At 49.4% G+C, this 22,533-nt stretch overlaps 2 protein-coding genes across 7 annotated transcripts in view; one reads left to right on the top strand and one right to left on the bottom strand.

Annotated features, from left to right (window-relative positions):
• Positions 1–868: 868 nt before the first annotated feature.
• Positions 869–16,934, top strand: ptpn23a (protein tyrosine phosphatase, non-receptor type 23, a). Its single transcript, XM_084472238.1, has 24 exons — positions 869–1,101; positions 3,042–3,116; positions 3,264–3,391; positions 3,485–3,561; positions 3,972–4,021; positions 4,322–4,453; positions 4,541–4,621; positions 4,789–4,920; positions 5,178–5,225; positions 5,387–5,443; positions 5,551–5,609; positions 5,732–5,811; positions 5,922–6,036; positions 6,260–6,325; positions 6,781–6,926; positions 7,113–7,415; positions 7,825–7,979; positions 8,126–8,457; positions 8,930–11,405; positions 12,073–12,257; positions 13,138–13,242; positions 14,464–14,602; positions 15,158–15,271; positions 15,659–16,934. Exons 1-24 carry the CDS (start codon positions 1,018–1,020, stop codon positions 16,259–16,261), a joined length of 5,742 nt encoding a protein of 1,913 aa, XP_084328364.1. The 5' UTR covers positions 869–1,017; the 3' UTR covers positions 16,262–16,934.
• A 1,384-nt stretch (positions 16,935–18,318) lies between these two features.
• The window catches only part of scap (SREBF chaperone), a 35,989-nt gene continuing 31,774 nt past the window's right edge, over positions 18,319–22,533 (bottom strand). For all 6 annotated transcript variants that reach the window (XM_084471515.1, XM_084471516.1, XM_084471517.1 and 3 more), the window contains exon 23: positions 18,319–22,329. In XM_084471515.1, coding sequence (XP_084327641.1) covers positions 22,084–22,329 — 246 coding nt within the window. In that variant the 3' untranslated portion in view covers positions 18,319–22,083. The remainder of the gene's footprint in view (positions 22,330–22,533) is intronic.

Below are 22,533 nucleotides of genomic sequence, written 5' to 3'. Positions count from 1 at the left end.
CCTGAGACAAATACGATATCGATAAATCCTTTAGCTTTGTTCCGGTGGAAGTTGCGGAAAGCAAACGAGTGGTACTTGCTATTTCCACATCCGCTAACGTTACTGGGCTGTCTCTGTTAGAAGAGGAAGGCTCTGCTGAGTTGTATTAATAAATATCATATCCAACGAACGTTTGGTCGGAAAACACGTTTCTATGTATACCGATAATTATTATATAAAGCAGTGAACGCTCACTGACGTTGGATTGCTTGCGAATAACGTAGCTGAGGTATTCTTTAAGTTAACATTAGCTTCAGCTTCTGATCTTCCTTTAATCATGCACTTGCCTGTCTCTGGAATAAGTTAACCCAAAGTTATACTTGCCTCAAGATACGTGAAGTCGAAGGGTGGTTTTCAGGATCTGGTGATATTAATTGGTGTTTGATATGTATACTTTAGCAACTATCCTTGCTAAGCAGAAAATTCATTTGTTTTTATTATTTCTGGGTCCAATATGGCGGCTGCGGCTAGTGCGCAGACTCATTGGGCGGGATGGAAAATATGTGGCAGGGAATAGTTCAGTAATATAAATCTATAAACCATAGAATAATACTATGCCCAATATTCATGTGGACAAGTGAAATGCGTTAATAGTAAAACGAAGACGGACAAAACAAAAGACAGACAAATAGACTTGTAATATATTGCTGTAGCATCTGTTTTAAACATATCTTTCATATTTATAGAGACGTTGCTAGTGAACGTAAACAAACACTGATTATGAATGTAGGCTATACCACATAACGTATTGACTCAAAAGGCTCAAAAGACGCAAGGAACTACATTTCCCACAATCCAAAGGGTCGACAAAGGTTTCGTTTCGTCACGTCCCAGTTCGCTTCCTGTCGAAGTGTTCAGGGATACATGACACAGTTGTTTGGGAATTCTACACGAAAAACCGTGAACACATAAAAAACATACACAGGGGATTGTTCGACCTCAACCACCTATATTGCGGTGAGATTTAAATAGGCCGCGATGGAAGCGGTCCCACGCATGCCGATGATCTGGCTGGATCTGAAGGAGGCTGGGGAGTTCCCGTTCAGCCCCGCGGTCAGGCAGGTGAGCTGGGCTGAGAGGGAAGCAACAGGACCCCGACAACGTACCGATCCGAGTGATCGACTGCATAACTATGATGAATGTCTGCATGACAACACTGGCTGATTTCACCCACAAACAGACCCATTTCGTGATGAAGAATCTGTGTGTTGTTGTGTTGTTGACTGTTGTATGGGGGTTACGTTCTTGACACCCTCCTCAGCCACCGCCTTTGTTTGCTAACATGACATTTCAAAGCGTAGTTGTAATAAAGACTACTCCTCCGAGATTTGTATATAGTACTGCACAGTCTTTGACAATGAAAGCCCAGAAATCTACTAGTATCAACGGTTGGTAACACAACTGCGCATTGACTGACCATTGAGTCATTGCCCGTCACGAATGGTGATGCACATTTCACATACTCAACTCAGGAACCAAATGAATGTTTTGTGTGCTGTATGGCAGAAATAACAACTCCCCCTTCTTTGAAATGTCTTGTTTCTAGATCCTTTCTTAGTCGTTCTATTTTTCTTAACAATGTTTCAATACAAGGTCTGTGACTCTGGGCTATCAACCGGGATGACGACAGTGATTCAGACTATTCAAACTATTTCCTATTATGGGTTCTCTATTCATGTCTATATATATATATATATATATATATATATATATATATATATATATATATATATATATTACATTTTTGTTGTGGAACCCTTTCTTCAAAGATATTGAAGATATTATCTGGGCCTCTTAAATCTGTGAAGATGCCAGAAGCAAGCCCTAGGCCTACCACCATATAACTAACATTCAAATATATTTGTTTATTGGCAAAAACATCTACAGATTTTAGTTACAGTTCACTGAACATCTTTAAAATATGGGGTCAGACCTGTTTTGATGTTGGTGTTTATTTCATCCAATTTGATGTGGGAATTTATTCATGGCAGGGAGACAGTATTTAAAGAGCGTATATAGAAGGAAGGAAGGAACTTTATGAGTGAAGAGGGTAGGAAATTCTCTCTTGTACTGATGTTCGGATTCCCCCCCCCCTCTCTGCTAATGATAGCCTAGCCGCTGATCAGGCCCTTGCAGTGCATTATGGGATTACTTCCTGCCCCACAGGTGGGACAAGGAGCAGCCCTTGGATAGAACCTGCATTGTTAACATACTAACCTTGGGCTCATTTATCTTATCTGTAACTTAATTCCAGCTGTAATGTCACTCTGGCTAGCTGTTCGCTTTTAGATAACCTTTGTTGAAAGAAAACACCATGCAAACTCCACAAGGCAGCATAACCCAGTATCTTGTCATAGAAAGACTGAAACCAACATCATAATTGAAGGATGTGTAAAAAATAAGAATCATGAAGGTTGAAGGGCAGGAATTAAATTTGCATTGTGTAGGTCATGGGACTGCAGCAAAAGGTACCTTGATTAAAGAATAACTAAGGTTGAAAGCTTCCAGGGTCATTCTGAGGCTAGGGAGGGGACATGCTCGGATCATATGCTTTCACGCTTCATCAAAATCAATGTGGAAATGGGAAACTAATGCAGTTTGTAGATTCATATACTGTAGTTAACACATAATATAATTCAATAACATATTTCAATACATCTTCTCAATAAATAATCTAGAATACTACAAAAATCATTTATTTATGTAAACAGGAGAGAAATTCTGATTGAAGACTAAACATTACTGGTCAAGTAAAACTTCTCGGTAACGGTCGTAGATCAGTCGGTTCTGATCTGTGTTAATGAGAGATCAACGAACATCCAGGGGAGAACAGTTCACCTGGGTTAGCTGATTACTTTATTGGTTATGCAGGATCTGCCTGTTGGCCGACCTTCCCATGCCTGTTACAGGAAGCAATGACCTATTGGTTACCCACTTATTCCTTCTGGCTCAATCTTACCCATTGCTTCCTTCTGGCTCAATCTCTCTCTCCTACCCCTCAGTTCATCCTGAAGAACTATGGGGAGAACCCAGACAACTACAACGAGCAGCTGAAGAAACTGGAGACCCTGCGGCAGGTTGGTGATGGATAGTATATACCCAGTGGATGGACTTGTCTTGTGTCTTATTCAAGACATGAGTAGGCTGTTGACTTACATCTGTCACAGGGTCACAGGAGCATCCCCTAATTTACACCCTGTGTATGTGATGTGCGTGTCCTCCAGAGTGCTGTGAACGTAACCAGGGACTTTGAGGGCTGCAGTACCCTGAGGAAGTACTTTGGACAGCTGCATTACCTCCAGAGCAGGGTCCCCCTGGCGCCCGGACAGGAAGCTGCCGTGCCCATATCATGGTGGGCACACACACACACACTCACTCATTCACTCATTCACTCACTCACTCTCAACAAGATTAAAAAAAATGCAAATGTTCCCTCCTCTTTCAGGACAGAGATATTTTCTGGGAAGACGGTCACCCACGAGGACATCAGCTACGAGCAGGCCTGCATCCTTTACAACCTGGGTGAGTCACTGTCTGCTGGCTCAGTCAGCTGTTATGACACCAGGCCCGGGTGAGTCAGCACCAGTGGTTATCTCCTGGCTAGCTCAGTTACCTGTATTAACAGATTAGAGCTACGTCCCAAATGATAAAAAAGCAAATTACATTTCTATCATATTTTAGGCGAGCATTATCTATACACTATCCACTGACTTTTGTATTTCCTTTGCTGCTAAAGATTTGCTGAACAATCATCTTAAACAAACCCAATGTCTTACTTTCTCATAGTCACAATGTGACTATTACGGTGTCAAACACTTACACACACCGTAATTAATCCCAATCACCACTGGGTTGATATTGATTCATCATGTTGCAGGTATTATGTATGAGGATGTTCCAGACTAACTAGGTTGTGTCCTGGTTCTCCATAGGGGCCCTGCACTCCATGTTGGGAGCCATGGACAACAGGGTGTCTGAGGAGGTAAGGAGCTCCACCGATCTTGTTCCTATGATCGTTATTTTTCTTAATAAATTATATTTTTTACAGATGGGTCATCCAATCACCTGCAAAGTAGTTTTTGGAAGTGCCTGCCCCTATCAAAACAGGATTAGGATGTCTTACCAGATGGTTCAGTTTAACAAACCAGCAACTAATGTGTGTGTGTGTGTGTGTGTGTGTGTGTGTGTGTGTGTGTGTGTGTGTGTGTGTGTGTGTGTGTGTGTGTGTGTGTGTGTGTGTGTGTGTGTGTGTGTGTGTGTGTGTGTGTGTGTGTGTGCTCAGGGGATGAAGGTGTCGTGCACTCACTTCCAGTGCTCAGCGGGGGCCTTCTCCTACCTGAGGGACCATTTCAATCACAACTTCAGCGTGGACATGAGTCACCAGATCCTTAACCTCAACATCAACCTGATGCTGGTATGACACACACACATATGCACACGCATACACATTTGCATATACACACACACAGGTTATTCAAATGTGTTTACTCTTTCTCTAAAGGGCCAGGCCCAGGAATGTCTCCTGGAGAAGTCCATGTTGGACAACAGGAAGAGCTTTCTGGTGGCGCGCATCAGTGCTCAGGTAACTCTTGGACCTGTCGCTTACCACCGGTATTGCAACTGCTATTGGCATAACAACCACCAAAAACCCATCATCAATTACTGCAGGTGTCTTTCAACTTGTTCAACAATGTTTTGTGATGGTATATTCTCTCTCTCCTCCTCTCCCTCCCTACCCCCGGGGGCCAGGTGGTGGACTACTATAAGGAGGCGTGCCGGGCGCTGGAGAACTCTGAGACGGCCTCCATGCTGGGGAAGATCCAAAAGGACTGGAAGAAACTGGTCCAGATGAAGATCTACTACTTCGCTTCCATCGCGCACGTGAGTCACAGAGGGGGTAGGGAGACGAGGAGGGAGATGAGGAGAGGGCCAGATGGCAGGAGAGATGGTGAGGGAGAGACAGGTAGGGGAACGGATGGACACACAGAGAGAAAGAGAGAGACAGACGGAAGGACGGACGGACGGGGGACGGACAGGCGTAAAGGCAGGCACAGAGAGAGAGCAAATGCAAATATGCATCCATGCACTCCCATGGTGAATTTTTTTTTACATTTCTACTGTATTTCTTCTCTCCACAGTTCCACATGGGAAAACAAGCGGAGGAACAGCAGAAGTATGGAGAGAGGGTAGGCCTAAATTAAATATACCCGACCCTATTTCTTAATGTGATCTGGATTACATGGACTGTTAGTTTATCTTTTCCTTCCATTGCTCTCACTGGTCTGTCGGTCATATCATCCCATCATTAAATCCACTCCCTCACTCACTGTGATGTAATTTCCTTCAGCTGGCCTACCTGCAGAGTTCATTGGACAAACTGAATGAAGCCACCAAGCTGGCCAAGGTAAAGTCACAACAGAGCAGTCTCTTCTCCCTTCCTTGGTGGGACCCCTGGTTAATACCACAGTAGCCTGACATGTGTGGGGATGTGTTTTCTGTTGTCTGGACCAGGGTCAACCAGATAGTGTGCAAGACGCCTTGAGATTCACCATGGATGTTATCGGTGGAAAGTAAGAAATTCATGCTTAAGTGTTAGTTGTGTGTATTTCGTAATTAAAGTTAAAGGCCAAAGATAACCACCCATTCATATCTTTTATTTATTCGTTTTTCATGTGTTTTTTTCTACACACAGATTCAACTCTGCTAAGAAAGACAACGACTTCATCTACCATGAAACGGTTCCGTCTTTGGAAACCCTGGCGTCCGTCAAAGGTATGGGAATCTGATTGTTCGACGAGCCCACCGATGTCTGCTCAGCCTGAACGGCGTTCGCTTGTGAGCGGCCCCCGTTAAGGCGCAGCCCCACCTCCTCTCTCTCCCAGGCGCCCCGCTGGTGAAAGCCCTGCCGGTCAACCCCACCGATCCCAGCGTGACCGGACCTGACCTGTTCGCCAAGCTGGTGCCCATGGCGGCCCACGAGGCCTCCTCCCTCTACAGGTGGGCCGTGGGAAACAGAACCAGTATGCCATCAAACTGCATAGCTGTGCCACAGATTATTCAGTTCTGACAAGTAATTTGCAAATAGCTTATACCTACACCTACTGGAGGAGCACACAGGCAAGGTAGAACCAGGCTGGTGGAATCCACATAGAATAAGGTTAAAGTGTCATAGATTATGTTAATACTGGTATCATGTTAAAATAATTTGTGTTATTTGCAGTGAGGAGAAGGCCAAGCTTCTGCGAGACATCATGACCAAGATAGAGAGCAGGAACGACACTCTGGAGTACGTATTTCCCTTCTACACCGCTTTCCATCGCTGTCCGTCTTCTGTTTCTTACGCTTCAATGGCTGGCTTACAAGCACTGGCTTGCAGTAATGTATGGAAGGTAGCTTGTTTGAGTGGTTCCCGCTCTGTACTAGTCCAACCAGTTGTGGATTTGCAAACATGTTTTGCATTCAAGAGATTATAATATATATATATATATATATATATAAATTATTTATTTAAAAATAATTTAAATTATTACATTTAAGTTTTGTGAATGTAAGACTAGATGAAATGCATATTTGCTTAGAATTCTACTTTTGTCTTTAAAACCAAACTGATGCAGAGTGGTCTGGTCCAGAAGGAAACATAGTATTCAAACAGGACCAGGAGACTAGGACTATGTAGTAGACCAGGAGGGCAGTGGCTGACTTCTACCTCCATGTGTGTGTGTGTGTGTGTTGTGGACGCAGGCAGTTCATGGACTCCCTGGGCTTGGAGCTTGAGTCTGTGGACAACCTGGAGCTGTACAGCCACCTGCCCCCCGTCCTCATGGAGAAGTGTGCCGCGCTCAGCGTCCGGCCCGACACCGTCAAGAGCCTGGTGCAGTCCATGCAGGGTCAGTGGGGAAGGGGACACACACACACACACACACACACACACACACACACACACACGCACACACACTCACTCGCACACACACAGTAAATATGCAATGCATGCATTCGAAATACACAATAAAAAATAAGCCTGCATTCAAATTGCACACACGTGTCAATTGACCTTCTCTCCCGCGTGTGCGCAGTGTTGTCGGGGGTGTTCACCGACGTCGAGGCCTCGCTCCGGGAGATCCGGGACGTCCTGGAGGAGGACCAGGCCGGCCTGCAGGCTCTGCAGGAGGCCCCCGAGGTCCACCCCGCCGCCCAGGCCCAGGCGCTGACCGAGATCCGCCGGGACCTGGAGAAGTACGCCGAGGCCCACGAGAAGGCCAGCTTCACCAACACGGAGCTCCACCGAGCCATGAACCTCCACATCAGCAACCTCCGTCTGCTGGGGGGGCCCCTGGACAGCCTGAGGGACGCCCTGCCCCGGCCCCAGCTCAACGAGGGTGGGCTGGCACGCGTGTGCGTGCGTGCGTGCATGCGTGCGTGCGTGCATGCGTGCGTGCGTGTGTGCATGTGTGTGTGTGTGTGTGTGTGTGTGTGTGTGCCTGCGTGCGTGTGCGTGTGCATAACATGCATGTGTGTATGTGGAGTTAGCTATATCTGTATAGCAGCTGTATCTGTCTGTTTATCTATATGTATATATATATTTATGTTTAAGAGAGTATGCAGGTTGCTTATGGCCAGTACTATTTGTTTGAACAATGGATTCAACTTGTCAAGTAACAAAAGTATTTAGTTTTAAGTTGGGCCAGTAGGTCTGACACACACTTGTATGTCCATCATGTATATCTGTGCATATGTCTGCAATTCGGTGTATATCTCTGTGACCCTATGCATGTCGTGTGTGTGCAGAGGAGGTGGCGGGGCTCCAGTGTATGAAGCGTATCCTGGGGAAGGTTCAGGAGATGAGGGACCAGAGGAGCTCGCTGGAGAAACAGCTGCGCGACCTCATCCAGCAAGATGACATCACTTCCTCCCTTGTCACCACGGACAGGGCCGACATGAAGGTACACTCACGCTCACTCAGGCACACTGACACACACTCTCAGACACACACACACACACACACACGTGCACGCACGCACACTCACACACTTTTCCTCTGGTCCCTCATCTCCTGAACCTTCCCCTTCCCCTTCCCCTGTCTCCGCAGCGGGTGTTCGAGGAGCAGCTGAAGAAGTACGAGCAGGTGAAGGTGTACATCGAGCAGAACCTGGCGGCCCAGGACAACATCCTGAAGGCGCTGACGGAGGCCAACGTGCAGTACGCCACGGTCCGCAAGGGCCTGGCCCACACGGAGCAGCAGTGGAACGCCACGGTGCAGACGCTGGTGGCGTCCTACGAGGCCTACGAGGACCTGATGAAGAAGTCCCAGGAGGGGAAGGAGTTCTATGACGACCTGGAGGCCAAGGCCTCGCGGCTGCTGGAGCGGGCCCGGAGCCTGTGCCAGAGCCGGGCCGAGCAGAGGAAGGGCGCGCTGGACCGGTAAGGGGACCCCCATGCAGGGCTTGGGGGGGGGGGGGGTTTGTTGGGGGTTTGTTCGGTTGTGTCGGACTTCACCATGGATAGACTTTAAAGGTCCCGTGACGCCAGGTGTGGTGTGACTAATCACACCACACCTGGCGTCACGGGACCTTTAAAGTCTATCCATGCCGTTACGAGCCGTTTTTGACAATCTGCCTCTCATGACATCACACATGGGCGTGTCCACGGCTAGTGAGGGATAGATGAGCAACGTTTGCTACGGCCCGCCGGGTAGGCTGGTAGACTGATCTATCCAGCACACATCTAGGTGGACACGCCCACCTGTGATGTCATAAGAGACAGTATTTTCAAAACGGCTTGTTAACGGCTAATCCCACTCACACCTGGTGGCATGTCACGGGACCTTTAACCCGTTCCACCGTTGGGAGTGTGTTTGATCAACTTTGCCGTCTGGTCGTGTCCTTCTCCTCAGGGAGGCCTTGAAGAAGCCTCCGGCCCGGCCCACCGCGGCCAAGCCCACCCTGAAGGCCAAGAACTCGGACAGCGACTCGGCCTGCTCCAGCCTGGACGACCCCGAGCTGGCCCAGCTCAGCGCCGCCATCCTGGCCTTGGGGGGCGACCTGCCCGAGGAGCTGCGCAGCATGCCCCCGGACGTCCCGTCCCACCCCTCCTCGGTGGGCCCCGAGGCCTACCTGCCCCCCGGCGGCGGCTCCCTGCCCTGGGCCGGCGCCGTGGGCGCGGCTCACCACGCCCCCCACCGCTTCCCCGCCAACCTGCCCCCGCCGGAACTCCTGGCCCGCATGGCTCAGTACCCCGGCCCGGGAGGACCCCACCCCCAGATGCACGGCCAAGGCCCGCCTCAGATCCCCGGACACGCAGCCGTGTCCGGGTACGGCCCTCCCCCTCCGCAGGCCCCCCACCCTGGACCGGTGGCGCCCACCCCGGTCCGTCCCGCCACCACCACCGTGGACAGCGTCCAGACACCCATCCCGAGCTACGCCCCCAACCAGCACTACCCCCGGCCCCCGGCGGCCCCTAGCGGGTACCCGGCGCCACCTCCGCCCCAGATGGGACAGTACCCTCAGTTCGTGCCCCAGCCGGGGATGCCCATGCAGGGACCCCCACCCCAGCAGTTCCCCCAGCCTCCCAGGCAGCAGATGCCCCAGGGGTACGGCCCTGCCGGCCCCACAGCAATGCCGGGGCCCCAGCAGGCCTACCCGCACGGATACATGCCTCCACAACAGAGGCCAGGCCTGCCTCCCCAGTACCCACAGGTCTTCCCCGGGCAGCCACACCCACATAAAGGCTACATGACCCAGCCTCAGCACCCGCCTCAGCACCAGCCACAGCATCAGCATCAGCCGCAGCATCAGCACCCACCCCAGCCCCAACACCAGCACCCACCCCAGCACCCACCCCACCATCAGCCCCAGCACGGCCCCCCAATGCCCCAAGGCTATCAGCCCACACAGGGGTATCTGCCCCAGCAGCATCCGCAGATGATGCCCGGCCCCATGCCTCCTCACAACATGCACCCGCAAATGCTGCCCGCGTCTCAGCTGCCGCCGGCCGGATCTCAGCCTTACATCCTGCCCGGCAACCAGCACATTCCCCCCGGCTTGCCCCCGCATCACATGATGGCACAGCAGCCAAAGCAAATCCCAGGGCACCCGGGTGCTCCGCAGCAAATGGTCCCCCACCCGCACCCCCATCAGCAGATGCACATGCCCCCCGGTCCCAGGCCTCAGATGCCCGCTGCTCTCCACCAACAGATGCCCGGCGGACCCATGCCTCCTACTTCTCTACCCATGCAGCAGCCCCAGCAACAGTCCCAGCAGCAGCAGCAGCAGCAGCCCCTGCCTGGGCAGCTGCCCATGCCACACATGCCCCAGCAGCCCATGGGGATGCCCGGTCAGCCGCCCCACATGGGGCCCGTGTGCTACCCAGGGGGGCCTCCGATGATGCCGCAGCAGCCTCTGGCCCCGCAGCCTCTGCACCCACAGCACCTCCAGGCCCACCCCGCTCCCGCCGTCTACACTCCGGGCCCAGGGGCCAACGCCCCCCCGGGGGCCCCCCAGCCGGGCGGTATGATGGCCCCGCACGGTGCCCAGATCCCCCCCGCCCAGCACATGATCCAGCCCTCGCCAGGGGGGGGTCTGCCTGTCGCCCTCACGCCCAATAGCATTCCCCCGGCCCCTTCGCCTTCCCCCTCCCCGTCGCCCTCCCCGGCCCCCTCCTCTCTGGGACTGACCCCCCAGCAGAGACCCTCCCCGGCCCCCACCACCGGGGGAGCCGTGCCCCCGCCGTCACCCTCGCCCACCGTCCTCTCGCCCACCAGCTCCACCTCGCTCTTCCAGCGGCAGAACTCCAACACGGACGACCTGCTCTCCTCCAGCCCCGAGAGCCTGCCGGGGGGCCCCAAGGCCCCCGCCAACGTCCTGCAGCCCACCAAGGCGGACCCCCAGGACGGGGAGCGCCGCAAGAAGAACACCCAGGGCGTCTCCCTGATCCAGGGGGACCCCTACCAGGCGCCCGAGCGCATCGCCCGGCTCCACGGGCAGCTGGAGCGCTACCGGGCGCAGGTGGACGCCCTGGAGCAGCCATCGGAGAACGAGGGCGGCGCGTCGGTGCTGGACGCCCGCTGGAAGGAGCTGCAGGAGCAGCAGGAGAAGGACGCGCGGCAGCTGTCCATCGCCATCGCCCGCTGCTACAGCATGAAGAACCGCCACCAGGACGTCATGCCCTACGACGTGAACCGCGTGGTGCTGCGCTCGGGCAAGGACGACTACATCAACGCCAGCTACGTGGAGGAGCTGTCTGCGTTCTGCCCGCGGCTCATCGCCACGCAGGCGCCGCTCAGCGGCACGGCCGCCGACTTCTGGCTCATGGTGTACGAGCAGAAGGCGGCGCTGGTGGTCATGCTGGTGTCGGACCAGGAGCTGGAGACGGTGAGGGGGAGGGGAGGCCGTGTGGGTGGCCCGGCTGTGTGGACAGGGGTGGGGGGGTTAGGTACTGGGTTCCATCCATAAGGCCCACAAAGTAAACTGTAGGTGTCCTTTAAAGGTGACCTATTATACCACCAGGTGCGAGTGTGATTAGCCGACACAAGGCGTCTTGAAAATCGGCCGCTTCTGACGTCATAGGCGGGCACTTGGTGTGCACTTGGATGTATGACGGATAGATGAGCAGTGTTTGCTACCGTCCACTGGATAGACTGGTAGACTGATCTATCCAGCATACATCTAGGTGACATCACAAGGACACTTGTGATGTCAGAAGAGGCAGATTTTCAAAACGGCTTGTAACAGCTAATAACACTCACACCTGGTGGTATAATATCTTTAAGCGAGATGCCCTAAGACCCTTACCTGCTCCTTATGTCGGATTGGTTTAAAAGCTTCTGCTAAATTACATAATAGCAAATGTTTCGGCCCTACCTGTGGAGGTGGTTTTAGAATCCTCTTTGTAGAGATAGATAATAGATAATGACATAGATAATGATTGAAACCGTTCACAGCTACGTTAGTGGCAGTAAGACGTGCTGTATGGGGATTGCGTTATTCCTTATGTCCTGAATCTGATCTGGGAACATCCATGGTGTTTTCCCCCACACAGGGGAAAGTCCTGCGCTACTTCCCTACAGAGCGTGGCCAGCTGGTCGCTCAGGGACCAATCACGCTCACCCTGACCACGCAGAAGACCACGCCCACCCACGTGGAGCGCATGATCAGCCTGCAGTACCGCGACCAGAGCCTGAAGCGCACCGTCGTCCACCTGCAGTACAACTCCTGGCCCGAGCTGTGAGTGGGGACCTCATGAAGCCATGCACTTTGAAAACGGCTCCATGTGTTTCAGCTACAATTACAATACTAGGAGCTTTTTAAAAGAAAAATGTTTTGGGATGAGAGATCTAGGCAGGGGGGGGGGGGTGGAGGGGGTGTTATGACCCACAGCAACTCTGTGATACTTTTTTAGTACCGTCGTTGTGTATGAGCATTTTACTTGCTCAACTTCCATCAATTCAAGTGTAAAGGGCTGATTATGGTCCCACGTTCACGCAAAATAATGACCATGCAGACGCTTCGACGCAGTCGCGAACCTTTATGGTTCTGCGTCGGGTTTTAGTGAGCGGACCAATCAAAGCCCTTGCGGCTGCGTCGCCTCAACTGAAGGTTACAATTTTTGGGAGGCGCACGTCAGGCCCTTGTGGTGGCCGCAAGGAAGGTCCGCAAGGACGTAGGACCTTGCGTTGTGTGAATGTGGGACCATAATCAGCCCTTAAACCTTTTGCATGACGCCATTTGTCTGATGTGACAAATGCTACTTTCTCGTTTTCAACTAAGTGTAACAACTGTGCCTATTAATCTCCAAGGAGATTACAACCATCTAACCCTAGTTATCATGAATACGATGGCAAAGCAAAAAAAACGGCAACATAACGATAATAGACCTAGTAAATTCACAGCAAAAATACAGTATCTACGTTTTTGTACAGTATCAAGACTGTTTAGGGCGACGTCGAGCACAGGTTAAATCCGATCTAAACCAGCCCTTCTTTCTGTGGTTCTAACCAGACAGCAGTGGTTTGACCCGGTTTAATCCATTCTCTTGGTTGTTCTAACCAGACAGTACTGGTCAGATCTTGTCTAATCCGGTCCTTCTCTCTCGGGTTCTAACAAGGGGTCCGCCAGACAGTAAGGGCAGCCTGCTGGGTTTCATCCAGGAGGTCCAGGGTCACTTCCAGCACCAGAGACCCCTCCATACCCCCATCATAGTGCACTGCAGGTGGGTCACTCAGGGTCTCATACTGTGGTACCCTGGTATACTTGGGTATACGCTTAAAGACATTCCAGACAGTATTACTGTAGTGTTCACATCGATGTGTTGATCTTTAAACCTTTATACCAAGGCTATTCAATTAATTTGAGACTGGGGCCAGTTCATCAAACTGAAGCAAAACAAGGGGCCGGAGAATATGACTAATCACAGTAACAAATAAAGAAATGAACACAGCATATAGGAGTCGATATATTCAATTTTTTATGCAGAACAACATGCACATTATGATGCATTAAGACACATGGGCCCAAGGCATTGTTACTTTCAAATTCAAATATCACATTCAAACTGTCCCCTTTCTAAAACAGAAATGCAGCTAATTGGTAACTGAATACAACTCATACTTTTTTCCTTCTAAAAAATAAAATAGACTGCCCCATAAATTCACACATGAACTACTGCTATTCTCACTTCTGTCTATTTTTAACATAAAGCAGACACCAGCAATATCATAGATATTTAAGATTGCACTCATTTGAGTGACAGGAAACAACAAAAACTAAAACCAAAGTGCATAATATGGTGCAAATTACATCACTCAGTTTAGGTGAGCAATATTCAATATTTAGAATTACATTCATAGGCTATAACTGACAAACAACTTCAACACCAACAAATGGAACAATAAAACCAACAACACACTGGCATAATATGCCTCTGATTAGAATTAAACATAACAGTGGAGAACAACTTGGATTTGGCGCGCGTCAACATGTTGGTGACGGACGCTGCGTAATAACGAAGCATTACCTCCATTATCGCTTTTTCCGCCCGCTGTTTACGGACGTGTCTGCCGAATATACGGATTGGCTCATATGTAATAACACTTCAAGAGCCACTACAAAATATCTCGGGGGCCGCCAATTGAAGAGCCCTGCTTTATACCCTCAATCAGCATTGTTACTTGCACATTAGTTATATCATATATACATATAACTAGCCTGTATTAATCAGGGCAAACATGAAAATGCATGGCAATGAGAAGGGAATTGCATTAAGTGCAGAGGTGGACCTTACAGGTCCTGAACAAAGGTCACCCCAGTCAGCCATCTGGATGTCCTTTGTTAATCAGCTGTCTCAAACGTTTAATCCATACGGTAAACATTGGAAATGGACCCGTTCTAAGTGTTGGTTTCTTCCTCTTCTGCTCGTGTCGTGTGGGTGCAGTTCGGGTGTGGGGCGCACCGGCGCCTTCTGCCTGCTGTACGCGGCACTGCAGGAGCTGGAGGCCGGGAACTGCATCCCCGACCTGCCGCTGCTGGTGAAGAAGATGAGGCAGCAGAGGAAGAACATGCTGCAGGAGAAGGTCTCACACACAGACACACAGACACACGCACACACATTACGAAATGATTAACGAAGTTGAAGTTGATTCCAGTTTTTACACAGCGGAGGATAATGATCAGGGGAACATGATCTCTGTATCTCCTGTAACATATAGCGGCTGGTCTCCCTGCTTTTCAAACTATTAACTTGCATTCAGAGATGCCCAGATGGTTTTGTATAGGCAGCGAGATCTCGGGTCATTTCACCAGACTAAAGCACTGGGAGAATCCTGTAACGTGGCAGGGTTTGAATTAGCAATAAGTCTGCCCACATTGTGCCCAGATTGCTGTACAACACACCTGATCAGAATGGAATCTGGACCACCTCGGGATGTGGTCCAGGTCATCGGATCACAAAGCAAGATCCAATCTGGGACTGTCCAGACCTGACGGTTAATGCGACCTAGTGTTAAAATAAAGTTTAACTGAGGCCTAGTTGTAGGAATACTCTCATTGGTGAAACCAGAACACAAACGCTTACAAAATGTAAACAATTGGAGTTAACCATGTATTAATATTGGTGTGTGTGTGTCTAGCTGCACCTGAAGTTCTGCTACGAAGCCGTCTTGAAGCATGCAGAGGTGTTGCTGCAGCGCCATGGCATCACCAGCGCCACCTACAGCAAGAACACCAGCACCGCAGCGTCCAAGGTGACAACACACACATCAGCAGAACCATAACATTATAAACCAGACTTTAACCATTACATCATTAACCAGACTTTAACCATAAGGCTATTGACCAGACTTTAACCATAACATCATTAACCAGACTTTAACCATTACATCATTAACCAGACTTTAACCATAAGGCTATTGACCAGACTTTAACCATTACATCATTAACCAGACTTTAACCATTACATCATTAACCAGACTTTAACCATTACATCATTAACCAGACTTTAACCAATAACATCATTAACCAGACGTTAACCATAACATCATTAACCAGACTTTAACCGTAAGGCTTTTAACCAGACTTAAACCATCACATCATTAACCAGACTTTAACCATTATTCACTGTCCCCCCCCAGCCTTACTCCAGACAGGAGTCCCAGCAGGACCTGGTCCTGGGGGGAGACATGCCCATCAGCTCCATCCAGGCCACCATCGCCAAGCTCAGCATCCGCACGCCCAGCCTCTCCGACCAGCCCACCGACGCCCCCTGGAGTCTGGAGGACCAGCCCCCGGCGGCAGGCCCCCAGCCCCTCCAGGACGCCGCCTGGCCCGCCCCCGAGGCCCCCCAGCGGCCCCCGTCCTCCCTCAGCCCCCCGCTCGCCTCCCCCACCGTCGGCTCCCCCGTCAAGACCCCCTCCCCACCTCCCAACGGCATGGACGCCTCCCTGGCTCTCTCCCCCTCTCCTCCCATAGCCGTGGTGGTGCCGGACGACCCCCCCGCGGGCCCCGACGCGTCGCCTCCGTCCTCCGTCGCCTCGGCCCCCTCCTCCCTGGAGCTGCTGGCCTCCCTGGCGCCGGAAGCCTTCTCCATGGAGGGCGGGGGCCGGGGGAAGCAGCGGGTCACCAGGCAGAGCTTCCTGCAGCCCACCGAGGGCCAGGGCCTGCAGGGGGCCCGGGAGCGCGGGGCGGACGACCCCCTGAGCAGCCTGGACCCCCTGTGGAGCCTCAACAAGAGCTGAGGGGCCGACGAGCGCTCACACGTAGTACGTCTTCACGCTTTCTCACCTCGGCGTCAAAGAAATAAAAAGCGGTCTCTTCTAGGCCTCGACACTCACCTGTAGCACTTTGTAGACGGCAGGAGATGGTTAGGGTCGGCCAGCTCTTTAGCAACAGAATCACTGTGCTCTCTCTCTCTCTCTCTCTCTCTCTCTCTCTCTCTGTCTGTTTCCTGTGTCACTTTCCACCGCTCGTGCTCCCTCTCCGACGGACGGATGGATACCAGTTCTGCACTCCCTGCCTTAGATCGCTTAAGAGTATTAAAAGCACCACATTCCCCAGCATGCACCTCTTTACACTTTAGTGCTTCAGCCCATTGACCTGATGTCCCTGCTCCCCCCTCCACCCCACCTCTGAGGGGCGCAGTTGCCGTGGTTACCGCGGAGGACGATGCAGGGGGAGTCTGGGACCGTGAATGATTTTACTGACTGGAACTATTGTTTGCACTGTGTTGAGATGCTCCGTCATTATGTTGTATGACTGTTTGTTATGGGAACAGCTGCAGTAAGGTTGTATGACTTGATTGTTGTTATGGTAACAATACAAAATCGACACATTTAAACTAATTGATTTATTTCCCTTGCGTTTCTCTCTTCTGTAACACTGTAAATATCTTAAATAAAAGTAGACTATGGCAACTTACCTACTGTGTAGTGGAATCTATTTCAAACTTCACTGAACATAAAAGGTCTAAACATCTTCCAAACTGCTGGTCCATATTATCCGGTGTCAATAGAATCCACCATATTCCAGGCATGCAAACTGGTTTGGGGTGAGAATGATGCGTGAGCCAAGGAAAACATAGACCCACTAGGGGGTTCCAGGGTTATACTCCTGGGAGTTAAAAAAATTATTTTAAAAAAATTATATAAAAAAGAATTGACCTGCGTGCATGTTTTTTTTGGATATGCGCGCAGGTAAAAAAAAAAACATGCGTGCAGGTCCAAAAAAAAAAACATGCGCGGGCAGGTCCAAAAAAAAACATTCTCTTTTTTTTTTACTCTTCTAAAATTAAGGATTTTTTTTTTTAACCATTTTCTAAAAAAAACTAGCACTAGCTGCACTAGCTTTATTTTCACTCAGTGGCCCATCCTTGTCGGAGGCCTTCTGTACCTGTGAGGTAGAATGGAGGGGGGTCTCTCATTCACTCCCGTCTCTCACTCAAACACACGCGCATACACAGCTCCAAGTTGTCTCTATACTATATTTCTGCTCCTTTCTCCCATAAGAACATTACTGTATGTAACCGTGGTTATCTGTTGCGTGGCTTTCCCACTGAGATAGCTTTCTTTATAAAACATTAGTATTAATTTTTAGTGTTTCTCATGTCACAGAAACCACAGTGAATCCTGTGTTTCTGTGCCCCGCTGTGGTGTCGACAGCACAGAGCTCCAGTAGGCCTACTGTTACAGGACAACGGTTTCTTTCAGCTTGTATTGTATTCCAATTTTAGCGAAAACGCACATAACATAAGCTTGAAAGAAAAAAACGGTTTAAGGATGCTTATCTTTGCATGAATTTTGGGATGACTCGTCTGCCAATGACTTCAAGTTGGTTGTGTTTTAACCGGTGATTGTTGCGCCAAACTGTTTACAAAGGGACACTTTCTTGCGGCGCTGCTAGTTGACCTGCCAGGCGGGACGATCAGTACTTAAAGAGCTTAGTTCTGATTGGATCGCTTCCCAAATCGTCCCGCTTACATTTTAGTCTCGTTTTTATTTGTTAACGAAAGTGTCAAAAGATTTCGTTGTACTTTTTGTCATCCTAAATTTTTATTTAGTTACCGTCTCGTTTTCGTCAGACTGTAGACCACCCCCTACTCCCAATGTTTTCTCAATGGACCTCCACGAATCACACAAGTGGCCAATTATGTTTAAAAAACAGCGAATTTCGCCGAAAGGTGACTAGTTTGCATGCCTGATATTCTATTGTCCATAGAATCTGGTCTTATACACCAGATTCCATATGAAAATTATGACTCCAACCAATTTGAAAACGTGTGGTATCAAAGCTTCTTTATTTGAAAATTAGTACAAAGTGTTTCACCTTGGGTTACAAAATAGTAGAAGAAGAGGTATGAAGAGAGGGCTGCAGTAGAGCCCCGACTACCTTCCTGTCTCCTCAGCTAACCCACTGTCTACCACACTCCTTTTCTCGCTTGTTTCCACGGCGACATCAAACCCAAGATGGATCATTGTATCTTCCTGTCTTGACAGCCAGAGCAGAGGGTCATGTGTGCATCAGCCATACAAATAAAACCGTTTAACTGTACAGTTGCTGTGGGAACGGCGCTGAAACTAGCGTTGATATGGTCACTTGGGGGACAACTAAAATATTGATCGCAATCAACACACTTGTATTATTGGATACGAGGTACATTTAGATCAATCCATCCAGAAACGTTAGCAACAACCGACTGCTTGTTTACAGTTTACCTTGGATTGGTGGTATAGGTGATATATGTGGAACTTATCTTCCAAAAGGGGGTGAATCTATCTTAATTCACCTTGTCTCTCTCCCCCCCGCCCACAAATACCACCTCCAAGAGAGTCCAGAATAACCAATTTCACATTCACAGAAAAATAATATCCAAGTACACGTCTGAAAGCTTCCTCACCTACGCGTCTATACGACAAACCAAATCGCTAATAAATTAACACTCATTGATGGAGGCAGCTCTTGATTGCCATGGGAACCAGCGGGCAGGGCTGTGATAGTCTGAAGGTTCCGTTGCTGGGGGGAAGGTGTGACGCTAGCTGAGCGATATTACGATAAAAAAAAAAAAAAAAGCATTGCTTAAGCATTTTGCTATAGATAATCCGATGTTGTTCTCTAGGCCCGAACACACGTCCTTAGAAACCATCAGCATACGTTGAGATATCATCATTTAGGTGTTATCGTGACACGACGATAACAAAATTCCAGTCTCAGTCTCGCACCACAATATCAATATAATATTAATTTTGACAAGAATGTGAATGTTTAAAAAGAAACAAAAAACAGACCACCTCCATTTAGCTGTGCTCCAGTGATAAGGTGCTACAGGTAGCCTAGCTTCAGGACTAAATTTCACTGGTGTTCATGTTAGCGCCTTGATAAAAGTGTTATAAAAAGTGTGTGTGTGTGTGTGTGTGTGTGTGTGTGTGTGTGTGTGTGTGTGTGTGTGTGTGTGTGTGTGTGTGTGTGTGTGTGTGTGTGTGTGTGTGTGTGTGTGTGTGTGTGTGTGTGTGTGTGTGTGTGTGTGTGTGTGTGTGTGTGTGTGTGTGTGAGCACAAGCTTCTGGGAGCATTAGTAGGCCTAGTGCACGGGTTAAAGCGCCGGAAAGATACAGTAAACGAAAAACAGTTTCTGGGGTTGAAGCCGGCCTTCTGGACATGGTACATTCACTAAGGGTTAGATGATGGCTTACTCACTACAGATGAAATACATTCTGTGTATGTATCACAAGCATCAGTGAAACATTTACCACATGACGGCGGGTTGGGATATCTCTCTCTCACACACACACACACACACACACACACACACACACACACACACACACACACACACACACACACACACACACACACACACACACACACACACACACACACACACACACACACTTTCTTCTCATACTATGTTTCACAATCCACTTTGACAACAATGTAAACTAAATGTAGAGCCACCCCAAGATGAATCCTTATCTAAGTGAACAGAGAGGTCTCTTTGAGAGGACGTCTGCTGCCTAGGACTGGTGGATGACTGACAGTAGTTCAGACGGGGTCTAGAACACTTTATGCATCAACAAACGACGGCCAGCTCGTCCATCATCAAGGGAACTCGATTTCAACCCTACACTAAAAAAAGAAATTATATTCATGAGATAATTTTCACGTTTTACTCAACGATCATCAAAAGGTATCGATATCATAAAAACTAACGGTCCCACGTGTGCATATAAGATCAGTGTCTCCAAAGCCAGTTTGGACGACAGCAAATTAATGGTTGGTTTAACAAGGTCCGCCTCAGTCACCTTAAGGACCAGGGGGATTCCCACCATCATTCGAGGCACCTATACCTGCAGGTAAACATGGGGGACAGTTGATGGGCCTTTACTGTTACATGTAAACTCTGGTCCTGCTGTGTGCCATCCCCCCCACAGAAGAAGAGACATTCCCTGGCAGCCCTAAACCAGCATGCCCATCTCCCATTACGTAAATATTGATATTTGATACTCCCAATAAGGGGAAGGTAGAGAGCAGTATAAACCAGCAGGTAAATAAACACTGGTCCCACATTAGAGAAGTGTGTTGTGTACTGTTAGGCACGGGAAACCTTCAAAGACGAGTCTATAGAGTGGGGCGGTATGGGGAACTCAAGTGAATCAGTGTAATGCATCATGTAATGAATCCTACATGCTTTCGGGTCAAAGTGGACTGTGAACAAAAAAACAAACATCAACAACACTGGACTACTCTACCAACACACTACCACTAATTTCATTACACACCTCAACCCCCCAAAAATAAAAAAATAAAATACTTGCGGTCCAGACAACTTGATTTCATTTGTTCTGAAACATGTCCAGTAAACAGCGAGTCCAAAACATCTCACGGGGGGCCCGGTGCAGTTGGGACAGTGTAAACTCACGGTGAATATTCACCTGTTGTGGGGACCGGTGGTGTAATAAACGGAGGTTGTTCCATTCAGGATCAGTAACTCAGAAAGCGCTAGTCTAGTGCTAGTGCTTCAACGCTAGCGCAGGCTAGTGTCTCCATGCTAGACTAATGCTTCAGTGCTAGGCTAGTACTTCAGCTTCTAGGTTAGTAGGCCTACTCCAACACTGGGCTGATTCTTTAGCATCAAGCTCATTCTCCAGCACTAGGCTAGGCCGCGCCTCAGAGTCCCAGAAACACTACCTTGTGTTCAGTATTAGAAAACAATCATTACATTTCATAATTAACCTTCCGGCCCTACACTAAAAAAAGAAATTATATTAATGAGATAATTTCTTGGAACGAGGTTTAGCGTTTTATAAAGAATTCAAAATGTCTTTACTAATAAATAGATTTTATACATATAAAAAACAGTTCCCCCCACTCGGGAAGATAACTTTAGTTACAGTAATTAAATCTGGTTACTTGTGTGCGTGTCTCTCTATTGATTGCTGCCTGTGTTTTCATTTATTTCTGTCTCTCTTTCTCACACACACAAACACACAATCACAAAATGTGTGTGCTTCAACCAGTTCCAATGGGTCCCCCACTGACCGTGCGCTACGGCTAAGCTATGCTAACAAGCTAGGCAGCCTGCAAAAATAATAACAATAAACAACACATGAATTCAAGACAATGACAGCATCGTCTTCCTCTCCTCACTAAGGCGGGCTGTTAAGCCCCTCCCATATCAGCAGCATAGAGGGCAGAACCGCATCCACGTAGAACGTAGAAAATAGAAACGTAGAAATAGAAGCTGGCGAGCGCTTTGTCGTCTTCCTCGGAGAGCATCAAAACAGCCAGCTCTGACAAAAAAACAAACCTAAAAAGACTCATGACCTCCAAGCAAAAGAGTCAAAGGTTACCTCTGCAGGGGCCCTGAGTCCCTCCACCCCCTAGGGGGCCCCACGGTTAACTCCGGGCTTAGGGGGGGGTTCCAGGCTGCAGAAGCAGACCCTTTACGGACTTCTCTAATAAGACACTCCCCTCTGACACACACGCATGGAGTCCAGAAGAGTCTTTGGTCTCCCTCTTTCTCCGTCTCCGTCAGTCTGTCTGTGTGCGTGTGTCTCTCTCTATCTCTCTCAGTCCAGCTTCTCCAACACAGAGGGCACGTACACCAGGCTGAGCTCACTGCCGAAGTCGCAGACGATGGCCGCGTTGTCCAGCACCAGCAGCTGGCGGACGCCCTGGCCGTCGCTGGTCTGGCCCAGGTACACCGTCTGCAGCAGGTCCCCGAAGTTCAGGTCCCAGAAGGACACGCAGCCCTGGCCCCCCGTCACCAGCAGGGAGTCCGAGATCACCCCGAGACTGTCCCCGCAGCCCACCTCCTGCAGGAGAGAGGCGGCTTAGCTTAGTCTCAGGTTGGGAGTCTTTACTATTGGAGGGGAAAGGTGAGCATAGCATTAGCTAAGTGTTCTTTACTCCTCTAGGGGAAAGTTTAGCCTCGCGTTAGCTTAGTGTTCTTTACTCCTCTAGGGGAGAGGGTAGCCTAGAGCTAGCTTAGCACTCTTTACTCCTCTAGGGGAGAGGGT

Source organism: Micromesistius poutassou (genome assembly GCF_964030765.1).
Source record: "Micromesistius poutassou genome assembly, chromosome: 8".
Lineage (NCBI taxonomy): Eukaryota > Metazoa > Chordata > Actinopteri > Gadiformes > Gadidae > Micromesistius > Micromesistius poutassou.
Note: the sequence above shows the minus strand (reverse complement) of the source record. Positions and strands in the feature narration are given on the sequence as shown.

Coding starts and splice junctions, on each gene's coding strand:
- ptpn23a (XM_084472238.1), top strand. CDS start 1,018: ATGGAAGCGGTCCCACGCATGCCGATGATCTGGCTGGATCTGAAGGAG. Junction 13,243..14,463: donor CCCATCATAGTGCACTGCAG/GTGGGTCACTCA, acceptor GTGTGGGTGCAG/TTCGGGTGTGGGGCGCACCG. Junction 15,272..15,658: donor CCAGCACCGCAGCGTCCAAG/GTGACAACACAC, acceptor GTCCCCCCCCAG/CCTTACTCCAGACAGGAGTC.